This window comes from Nicotiana sylvestris, chromosome 5, assembly GCF_000393655.2.
Source record: "Nicotiana sylvestris chromosome 5, ASM39365v2, whole genome shotgun sequence".
Taxonomy (NCBI): domain Eukaryota; kingdom Viridiplantae; phylum Streptophyta; class Magnoliopsida; order Solanales; family Solanaceae; genus Nicotiana; species Nicotiana sylvestris.
Window position 1 is genome coordinate 161,452,769 of NC_091061.1, and position 11,552 is coordinate 161,464,320.

Consider the following 11,552-nt stretch of genomic DNA (forward strand, 5'->3'; position numbering starts at 1 on the left):
GTACGGTGTCCCTTTGTGATATCTACACCGATCATCGGAGTTTGCAACATCTGTTCAAGTAGAAGGATCATAACTTGCATCAGCGGAGGTGGTTAGAGCTGCTTAAGGATTATGATATCATCAATTTATACCATCACGGGAAGGCCAATGTGGTAACCGATGCTTTGAGTTTTTTGGTAGAGAGTTTGGGTAGCTTAGCATATGTACCAGCAGTAGAGAGGCCCATGGAATTGGATGTTCAGGCCTTAGCAAGTCAGTTTGTGAGGTTGGATATTTCTTAGCCGAATCGAGTATTGGCTTGTGTGGTCTCTTGGTCTTCTCTTTATGATTGTATCAGGGAGCGTTAGTATAATGACCCCCATCTGCTTGTCCTTAAGGACACGGTCTAGCACGGTGCCTCTAGGCAGGTCACTATTGGGGATGATGGTACATTGAGGATCCAGGGTAGGCTATGTATGCCTAGTGTGGATGGTTTGTGTGAGTTGAATCCCCAGGAGGCTCATAGTTCACGGTACTCCATTCATCCGGGTGCCGCGAAGATGTATCAGGACTTGAGGCAGCATTATTGGTGGAGGAGAATGAAGAAGGACATAGTAGAGTATGTGGCTTGGTGTCTAAATTGCAAGTAGGTGAAGTATGAGCATCAGCGGCCAGGTGGGTTGCTTCAGAAGTTAGATATTCTGGAATGGAAATGGGAGCGAATCACTATGGATTATGGTTTTGGACTCCTACGAACTCAGAAGAAGTTTGATGTAGTTTGGGTGATTGTGGATAGGCTGACCAAGTTAGCTCATTTCATTCCTGTGATGACTACCTATTCTTCTAAGCAACTGGATTGAGTGTATATCTGTGAGATTGTCAGGCTTCATGGCGTGCCGGTATCTATCATCTCTAACCGGGGCATGCAGTTTACATCACGGTTCTTGAGGGTCGTACAACATGAGTTAGGTACTCGGGTTGAGTTGAGTACATCATTTCACCCTCAGACCCACGAACAGTCCGAGCGCATTATTTAGATACTAGAGGATATGTTTCGTGCATGTGTGATGGAGTTTGGAGATTTTGGGATCAGTTCTTGCCATTTGCCGAGTTTTCCCACAACAAAAATTATCAGTCCAACATTCATATGGCACCGTATGAGGCTATGTATGGTAGGCGGTATTGGTCTCCAGTAGGTTGGTCCAAACCAGGCAAGGCTAGATTATTAGTTACAGACTTGGTTCAGGATTCTTTGGAGATGGTTAAGGTGATCCAGGATAGACTTCGCACAGCCTAGTCCAGACAGAAGAGTTATACGGATCGGAAAGTTTGCGATGTGGCATTCATGGTTGGAGAATGGGTATTGCTCCGGGTTTTGCCTATGAAGGGCGTTATGAAGTTCGGAAAGAAGGGAAAGCGAAGCCCAAGGTATATTGGTCCCTTTGAGGTGTTGCGACGAGATGGGAAGGTTGCTTATGAGCTTGCCTTACCTCCCAGCCCAACAGGAATTCATTTGGTATTTCATGTTTTTATGCTCCGGAAGCATCACGGTGATCCGTATCATGTGTTAGATTTCATCTTAGTCCAGTTGGACAAGGATCTATCCTATGTTGAGGAGCCTGTGGCTATTTTGGACAGGCAGGTTCGAAAGATGAGGCCAAGCAACATTGCATCAGTGAAAGTTTAGTGGAGAGGTCAGCCGGTCGAGAAGGCGACTTGGGAGACCGATCAGGATATGCGCAGCCGTTATCCTCTTTTTTTCACCACTTCAAGTATGTCTCTATACTCGTTTGAGGACGAACTATTGTTTTAAGAGGGAGAGGATGCAACGACTTGGCCGGTCATTTTGAGAGTATTAGCCCCCAATCCCTATTTATTGCTTTTCGATATGTTTCATCTTATGTGACTTGCCGGGAGTTTTTTTTTGGTTTTTAGAGTGTTTTGGGACACTTAGTCCTTAAATGGAAGCTTAAGCCTTCGAATTTTGACTGTAGTCGGAATTTAGTGAAGATAACTCCAGAATGGAGTTTCGTCGGTTCCGTTAGCTCCCTTGGATGATTTTGGACTTAGGGCCTTGTTCGGATTGTGTTTTGGAGGTCTGTAGCTTATTTACGCTTCAAATGGCGAAAGTCGAATTTTTGGAGATTTTGACCGGTAGTGGACTTTTTGATATCGGGGTCGAATTCCGATTTCAGAAGTTGGAATAGGTCCGTAATGTTGAATATGTCTTGTGTGCAAAATTTGGGGTCAATCGGACATGGTTTGATAGGTTTCAGCATCGGTTGTAGAAATTTGAAGTTCAAGTTCTTTAAGTTTATTTGGAGGGTGATTCGTGATTTTAACATTGTTTGATGTGATTTGAGGGCTCTAATAAGTTCGTATGGTGTTTTAGGACTTGTCAGTATGTTTGGTTGAGGTCCCGATGGCCTCGGGTGTGTTTCGGTTGCTCAACGGATCATTTTAGGACTTTGGAAGATAGCAGATTTTTTGGTATTTTTGTTTCAGACTTTCCTTCATCGCGTAGGGCATCTAAGAGGCCAGCTGAAGTTGTTCTTTGCGTTCGCGAAGATGGGGACGCGATCTCGTAAGTTGGTACAGCTGTGCATCACAAAAGCGTGGGCTAGGCCGCATTCGCGAAGAGGATGTAAGGCTGTAGTGGAATTCAAGTATTGTTCTTCGCGAACACGTGGGGTTGTTCACGATCGCGTAAGTATGAGGGCTAGCGAATTACATTCGCATGGAGTTTTCCGCGTTCGCGTATGGTTAAATTCTGGGGTAGCGAAGTTGTGATTTGCGATTGCGAGGCTAATTATGCGATTGCGATTAAGGAATCATTGGGCAATATTAAATATTTCAAAACGAGGGATTGACCATTTTTATCAAAACTTGAGTTTGGGAGCTTAGATTTGGACGAGATTCTGAGGAATTTTAGAGATATCAATTCGGTAATAATTCTACATTTGATTTTGGTTATATCCCACTGATCTATCATTAATTTCATCATTTAATTTCGAATTTCGGGTGAAAATTTTGAAAAAATGGGAAGAAGTTACTCAAGTAAGATTTTGGATTTTGACATCAGATTTGGATAATTTGGTACGAGTGAACTCATGAGTGAATGGGTGTTCATATTTTGTAACTTTTACCTGATTCCGAGACGTGGGCCCGGGGAGACTATTTAGGGCGATCATCTAATTTTTTGCTTTAGCTTTTATTTCATTAACTAGATTAGTTTCTTATAGGTATATTTATAACATTTAATTGATTTTGGCTAGATTTGGGCCATTCTGATTCAAATATTCATGGTAAAGCATTGTTACCGGTTGATTGAACTTGGTTCGTATAAATGGCTTGCCTAACTTTGTGTGAGGGAAATCCCCTTAAGAATTTAGTGTTGTTATGATATGTGAGCGCCATGTACACGAGGTGACGAGTGCATACACAAGCTTTTGTTGAAAAACCTGATTTTGATTGAGTAATAGCCCGTTTTCATCTTATCTGAGTATACTAGAATGTGTAGTTATCTTGTTAGCCTAGAATAGCATATCTACGTGTCTTAACTATTTATCTGAACTATTTGCAGCATGTTTAGTGGATCCTGCTTCTTTATTGACTTGTACTTAGTCTAAATTGTAGGTTTTGTTGTTGTAATTGTTATGTTCATTTTGTTTGAGATGCATATTTACTTTGGGACTACGGGACAGTATCCCGAGAGATCTCCCTGCACGTTTACTTTTGAGACTGCGAGGCGTTTCCTCGGGAGTTCTCCTTGCACATTTACTTTTGAGGCTACGAGGCAGTTCCTTGGGAGATCTCCCTATACATTACTTTTGAGACTACGAGGCATTACCTCAGGAGATCTCTTTGCACATTTACTTCGGGACTACGAGACATTATCTCGGGAGATTTCGTGTTGTTTATCCATGTGTACTGTATTACTATTATTTTTGTGTTTTCCTTTATTTCATTCCAGTCTTTTATTATACTGTACATTTTCCTGCTTCATTTATTATAAACCAGTGGGCCTGACCTGGCCTCGTCACTACTCGACCGAGGTTAGACTTGGCACTTACTGGGTACCATTGTTGTGTACTCATGCTACTCTTCTGCAAATGTTTTTGTGTGCAAATCCAGTTACATCATTCCAACCTCGCTATTAGTTGTGCACCTACTGTTGTTACAGAGACTTGAAGGTACAACTGCTGCGTCCGCAGACCTAGGAGCCCCCCTCTATATTTTGTGTAGTTCTTCCCCTATTACTTCTAAACATTGGTGTATAGAACTTTTAGTAAATTCTTAGATGCTTGTGACTTATGATCTTCCAGGTCTTGGGGAAAGTTCTTTATGTATTTTTGGGAGTTGCTTTTGTATCTGCCGAGTGACATTCCTATTTTTTGTGTACTGTATTGTTAGTGGTTTAGATTTATTTTTCATTTGTTGTTATTCCGTAATTGCTAGGCTTACCTAGTTGTAGAGACCAAGTGCCGTCGCGACCTCTCTCGGAGGGAAGATTGGGTCGTAGCATTCTACTAGTTGCTCATACACTTGTGACACCGAATTTTGGGAACATGCTAGGAGACACTTTATGGTTTTGTGCATTTATTTTAATGTATTTACTCTCTCATTAGTTTATGTTTTACCTTACTATAATTTCTGACTATCCATTTACTTAATAAATAAAAATCAACTACTTTGAAATTATAAAAAGGGACCAATATATGTTTAGTTCACCGTTGTCTTGACTAGTGGTGACGTTGGGCGCCATCACGGCCTATAGAGAAATTTGGGTCGTGACAGAAATAGAATGATTTTTTCTTTGTCGCAAGCAAAATGCCAGTTGTTCTACTTTTTAATTGATATACAATATGATATTATTCCTGTTAGATTAAAAAATAATAAATTACATTATAAAAGTAGAATATACCAGCTACATTTTAAACTACAAATATAGAGTAGTTAATTTTAAAGTCCTAAATATTATAAAAATAATTAATTTATAATTTTTATGTGAAATTAATGCTTAAAAGTAAAAAAACCTATCAACATTTTTAACTTGGAGTTTTTTGCTTTTATAATTATAGTATTAATAAGATCGAACAACAACAACAACAACAACAATAATAGAGTATAGGTATTTGAAAGAATATAATAAATATATTGAAAAAGGGAAAATCAAGTTAGCAGGTGAGTCGTAATTGGTCCACTGTTGGACCATGGGCCTACCAAATGCATATATTTTATGTAATTACGTTTATCTGAAATAGTAAAATATATGGATTCCCTAATATCCAAATTATAGATCTAAATAACATATTTAATCAAAAAGTTAATATAACCAATAGAACAAAAACTTATAATTACCTTAAATTCCTTTTTTAAAAAAAATATGTACTAATTTATTACTATTAATCTAGATGTATAAATTTTAGTATCTTATCTTTATTTCACTTATCTAATTGAATTTGTGCTTAAAAAAGTTAAAACAATTATATTATTTATTATAATTATAAATTATAATTCAAAATGTAGCATGTCATTTGTAAACTTATTTATATATATTATTTTACTCAAAATGTAGTCTGGAGACATACCCTTGAGTCTAAGGGTTTCAAATTGAGCAGGACCATGATAGAATATTTGGAGTGCAAGTTCAACGGTGTTACCCAGGAAGCGGACGAGGATGTGAGGCTTGATATGCAGGTCATTTCCAGGAGAGAGAACTTCAAGTATCTGGGGTCTATAATTCAGAATGATGGGGAGATTGATGAGGATGTCACGCATCGTATCAGAGTAGGGTGGATGAAGTGCAATAAGAATGTGCCGTTGAGACTTAAGGGTAAGTTCTACAAGGTAGTGGTTAGACCGACTATGTTGTATGGGGAAGAATGCTGGCCAGTGAAGAACTCACATATCCAGCAGATGAAAGTAGCTAAAATGAGGATGTTGAGATGGATGTGTGGGCATACTAGGTTGGATAAAATTGAGAATGAATTTATTGGGGACAAGGTGAGAGTAGCTCCTATGGAGAAAAAGATGCGAGAGGCGAGGCTGAGGTAGTTTGGGCATGTTAAAAGGATAAGCACAGATGCACTAGCCAGGAGGTGTGAGAGGTTGGCATTGGAGGGTAACAGGAAGGGTAGAGGTAGGCCAAAGAATTCTTGAGAATAGATGATCAAGCGAGACATGGCGCAGCTTGAGCTAACCGAGGACATGACCCTGGATAGAAGGGTGTGGAGGATGAGAATTAGGGTAGAAATTTAGTAGGTAGTCGTGCGTTTCCTTTTGTATTCATTAGTTCGATAGTATTAGTGTTAGTATGGTACCCATTTTATCCTTAGTTTGCTATTATCGCATATCTTGTTCTGTCATTACTTGCAATCAGTACTTCCTTAGTCTGTTAGCAGTACTTCTTTTATATTCTCTATTGCTATCTTGAATTTAGTTTTCTAAATATATTCTCTTGCTATTATTTTATATCGGTACTTCTTTCATATTCTCTATTGCTAACTTCGATTTAGTTTTCTTAATATATTGCTTGCTATTATTTGCTAGCAGTGCTTCTTCTATCTTGTTTAGCCGAAAGTCTATCAGAAACAGTCTCTCTGTCCTTCCAGAGGGTAAGGGTAAGGCTGCGTACATCATACCCTCCCCAGACCCCACTAGTAGAATTACATTAGGTTATTGTTATTGTTATTTTACTCATAATTATTTATAGATCATTGTAGAACATATATTTTGTAAACTTGATGGCAGATAAAATATTGGTTTTGGTTTACAATGTATGCTAAACTTCAATATTTTTAGACAGAAAATTAGAATGTAGTCTCTTTTGTTTCAGTTATCTTACTATCATGCTGTTGTTAATGTTTCTTGTTACTGCTTTTTATGGCCTTTTCTTTGCTGCATTTCTTTTACTATGTTGTGATTATGCTTTTCCTGAATCGAGGGTCAATTGGCAATAACCTCTCTACCTCCAAGAGGTAGGGGTAAGATCATCATGCATAATATCTTCCCAAACTTGTGGATTAATCTAAATTTATTGTTGTTGTTGATAAAGTAAGAACTTAATTTTTATTAAAAATTTCAAAGGTACGTGTAAACTTTAACTTATAATTTTTTTTGTCTTTAATTATTTTTTTAAGTTGTTTTGTTGTAAGGTGGATTATAAATACCTTTTGATACATTCCCACTAAAAGTCTACTGCAATAATTCTATCACTTTAGAATAATAATTCCTAACCCAAAAAAGAGACGTAAGTGCACGAGATTTTATTTTGTAACTTTCTGTTTGTTCTCTTTCGGTTAACCTTTTTTCTTTCTAAAATGGTAAAGAATTAATTGGTTATATATTTATACAAAGATTTAAGGGGTAATTTGTCCATTATTGCTCAATACACTTCCTGATTTGTGTCATGTATCTACCCAATCAATTCAAGGCTGAGATTAAATAGGTCACTCAACAACTAAAAATGGTAATACAATTTCATATAAATAAAATAATAAAAAGTTTAATGCTAACGGTGTCAGTCTAGTTTCACCTTACCTGCACTTTTCTCTCACTCAACACAACATACAGTCCCCACCATGATGTCATAACTAGTAAAATAATGTTCCCGAATCCATTTTAACTGCTACAAGTGATTTCTTAACTTTTGGAATTGGCCTTTTCTATTTATTTTTTTCTTCTTAAATGAGACTTGACAAATAACACAATAAAAAATCATCTCTTTCATGTTGACACAAAAGCATTTGAATAATAGACTTAACTGAAGTTGTTAAAATGCAATAAACAACCTTTTATAATCATCCAATTACTTCTAAAGTCCAAAAAGCTATGGAAGTACTTAAATAACATGTCCAATATCTTAAATAAAATAATAAAAATCAACTAGAAATAAAATTAACATAGATCACAGTAAATTATTATCTCGAAACTCTTGTGCCCCTTGACTCTCGAAAAAGCTCGCCTGCCAAATAATGATAAATTATATAAGTCAATAAAATAATATGTGTTAAAAATAAATATAAAAGCTTCTTTTAATATAAACCTGATCATGAGGAAGAGAACAAGAATTTTGTGTATGTGCAAGAGTATCAAAATAAGAAGGTTCCTACACCAATAATATAAACTAAGTCAATTATATATATATATTTTATACCATTAAAGTGTGTTAATATTACCGTTAGCATTTGAGTAAAGCTATAAGATACTGTCGAAAGTGAAAACTCGGAATGTTGGGATAAGTTGGAACAAGCCATACTTTGAGAGGCACTTAAATTAGAATTGTAAAAAACGTTCTCATCTCTTGTTGAATCCTACGAATAAATATAAGAAATATTATAATTGTGTAACATTATAATAGTTGGTCAACATCAAATATTCGAATTATGAACTGAAATAAAATATGATATACCTGGTTGATACAATTTCGCTTATCAATTTTAGTTCTATTATTAACTGTAGATCATCTTGATTAATAGAATCTGACTTCTTTCCTCGAGCTTTCTTACTCTTTGAGTTCGCTTCAAGAGAAGTATTGATCCTCTTTTTCAGACGTTTTGTGTTATCTTTCTTTTTAAAACTTTTGGCTCGTGAGAGGAGATCTCTGTCATTACTTTCTTCTGGTAAATCTCTCGTTGAGCCAGTAGTATGGAGAGATGGAGCTGTTACCTCCATAATTTGTTTCAATCTTGCACTTAACTCATTTACACATGTTGCCGCTAGCTTATAGCTTTCATCTGTTTCAGAAGCTTTAGCTGCCATTCTAACAAATATAGGACAAAGGATTCTATAACGATTCACAATGATTAGCTTTGAATCCTTGATCTCTATATCTTGCCCATCAATTTCTTTAATATTTACGGCTTTTGCAATTTTTGTCCATCTTTTCAAAATATACTCATCTGGAATTTTATCCACTCCTCTTATCACATCAAGAATTCTTATTGCATGACAACAAAGTATACCCATGGACTCAAACTTCATGCAAGTACAAGATATATGATCTGCCTCTGTCACCTTAACAATATGCTCTCGAGTGTGCCCATACTTGCTAACCTTATAAATGATGGGAAAATTATTTTCCTCACATCCATTCACTATAATTATTAAAGACTTCATATATTCATCTTGAAACTTCGAAAAAATATTTGGTGTATATACCTCTCTAGCATGAAACAAAATTGGCATCTTTGCTTTTAATACTGGCAACCGTTGTGATGCATCACATGTATCTTGCAGCTCATTATATCTTTTGTCCTCAATTGCTCTATCATAATGCTTAAAAAATTGTACCAAATTATAATCAGACTGCAAATAATCCTTTAATTCACTATTCAAACTCTCACTTAATTGTGTGCTATTCATGCAACCAGAAAAGGTTTGCTTTCTATATGCTGCAAATAATTTTTCTTTCAAAGCATATATTCCTTGCAACAATTCATTTGCATGAAGATTATATTCATCAAGCATAACAGTCCAAGCAATTATAAATTCTCCTTCATCCTCATACTCGTAAATACATTTTCTAAAATCACCACGGAAAGAAGCGTACCTTTTATAAACTTGATTGAGGTGTTTTACAGCATTTTGTTCCATGTGCCAAATACACAACCTATGATGAACTTCAGGCATGACGAATGAGATGACCTTACTCATAGCAGCATCCTAATCTGTAAAAATAGTTTTTGGTGTTTTTCCAGACATTGCTCTAAGAAATGTTTCGAACAACCACTGAAAAGATTATGAAGTCTCATCATACATCAGTGCACCTCCAAAAATAATCATTTTTCTATGGTTATTAAATCCAAGGAAACTAGCCAAAGGTCTATGCTCTTTATTTGTCTGGTACGTAGTATCAAATGAAAGCACATCTCCAAAAATCTCATAATCTATTATCATCTTAGAATCTGCCCAAAATATGTTCGTGATCATATCATTAACATCCAACTGTACCACAAAAAAGAAAGATGGGTCATCAACTTTTTTTTTCTCAAAATATTCTAATAGTACTCCTGGAAGAAAATACCAAAAATAAGTATGTATGTGCTATTTTTAATACGAGAAAATCACATTCCAAAGATTAAATAAAAAATTATTAGGCAATTTGAACAAGTAATTTACTTGCTTCTCCTTGTCCCATAGCTTTTTGCCTTTTGGTTCGAAGGTAGTTCTTATGATCTAACTTAGTATAGCCCAAATTTGCTCGGCCACCAGCTTGAAGACTTATAATATCAAAAGTTCCTTTAGAAAATAATCCAGCATCCTCCGCCAAATCGATTTCATGAGTTTGTACGTCGTTCAAATTTCTGTGAGATGGCAACATGTGAATCATTTTCGGTTGAATGAGAGGATGGTTATATTCTAACTCAACCTTAGTAATATGGTACTTTCCAACAAATTGGCGAGTAACAACAATATGAGCTTGACATCCTGTTCTAATCTCTTTTCGTGAATTTTTAGCTTGATATTTTCGTTTATCATCTCCACGGAAACCCTCCTTGAAACACGTAAGCTTTCGTGATGTTACATAACCCAATTTCTTATTTCTGTTCACTTACTCTTTGTGAACAGTAAAACTAATCCTTCTTGCATACTCATTGTAAAAATTAAATGCACTCTCATTGTCGTCAAACTCAAGACCAAGCGCAGGCTCACGATCTATTGACCCTTGAAAATTATTTTGTAAAACTTCTTCTGCAGTAGCTTCACACTTGCTTTCTCCAAAATTGTCCATTATACTTCAAAAGAAAAAGAATACAAAACATAGAAACATCATTAAGTTTTGAATAGTTTAACTAGAAATATATAAACTTGTTATAAATTTATTAAAAAAAATTATTTAAACTTATTGCATTTGAATTCTAATATGTAATGGAAAAAATATTATACTAGAACAGATGTAATGCATCTTCCTAAGAATATAAAATAAGTACAATACATTAATTAATCAAATTTAATAAGACTAAATAAGTCTAGTAAAAAAAAGAGTAGAACCTTGTCTTTCAAAAATTCTTCAACTGCTACGAAGTTGATCTTAATAACAATGGCGCTTTTGGTTTCTTAGGAAAAGAATAGAAAGCAATATTCTTATAAATCTACAATATATAATTAGTTAGAAAGATAAATGCAGATCTTTAATTTCTTATTCATAATCTTTTATAAAAGGAATGAGATGATGGACTGTTTTTTGGCGGTTAAATAATTGGTAAGATGAATTCCCACCACTTTAATTTTCTTTTACTTTTCTTACACTTATTTTGTGGAGATAATTTTGCTAGTTATGACATCATTGTGGGGTCTACATGTTGTATTGAGTGAGAGAAAAGTACAAGTAAGCTGAAACTAGACTGACACCGTTAGCATTAAACTTTTTTTTATTTTATTTATATGAAATTGCATTACCATTTTTAGTTGTTTAGTGACCTATTTAATCTCATCCTTGAATTGATTGGGTAGATACATGGCACAAATCAGTAAGTGTATTGAGCAATAATGGATAAATTATCATTGGAGGGGATCTCCACCCAGATTTAAGACTCCTAAATGTAAAAAAGAGTTCTAAGTAGATGAGA

General features: G+C 35.5%; 3 protein-coding genes across 3 annotated transcripts; 2 read left to right on the forward strand and 1 right to left on the reverse strand.

The window, feature by feature from the left end:
• Window positions 1-1,324: 1,324 nt before the first annotated feature.
• LOC138869579 (uncharacterized) lies at window positions 1,325-1,666 on the forward strand. Its single transcript, XM_070147210.1, has one exon. It carries the CDS (start codon window positions 1,325-1,327, stop codon window positions 1,664-1,666), a length of 342 nt encoding a protein of 113 aa, XP_070003311.1.
• A 3,938-nt stretch (window positions 1,667-5,604) lies between these two features.
• On the forward strand, window positions 5,605-6,941 carry LOC138869580 (uncharacterized). The gene is made up of 3 exons (XM_070147211.1): window positions 5,605-6,032; window positions 6,532-6,612; window positions 6,818-6,941. Exons 1-3 carry the CDS (start codon window positions 5,605-5,607, stop codon window positions 6,939-6,941), a joined length of 633 nt encoding a protein of 210 aa, XP_070003312.1.
• A 1,310-nt stretch (window positions 6,942-8,251) lies between these two features.
• Window positions 8,252-9,576, reverse strand: LOC104237192 (protein FAR1-RELATED SEQUENCE 5-like). Its single transcript, XM_009791298.2, has 2 exons — window positions 8,393-9,576; window positions 8,252-8,294 (listed from the first exon to the last, which is right to left on the reverse strand). The coding sequence occupies exons 1-2, from the start codon at window positions 9,574-9,576 to the stop codon at window positions 8,252-8,254; spliced, it is 1,227 nt and encodes a 408-aa protein (XP_009789600.2).
• Window positions 9,577-11,552: the final 1,976 nt, after the last annotated feature.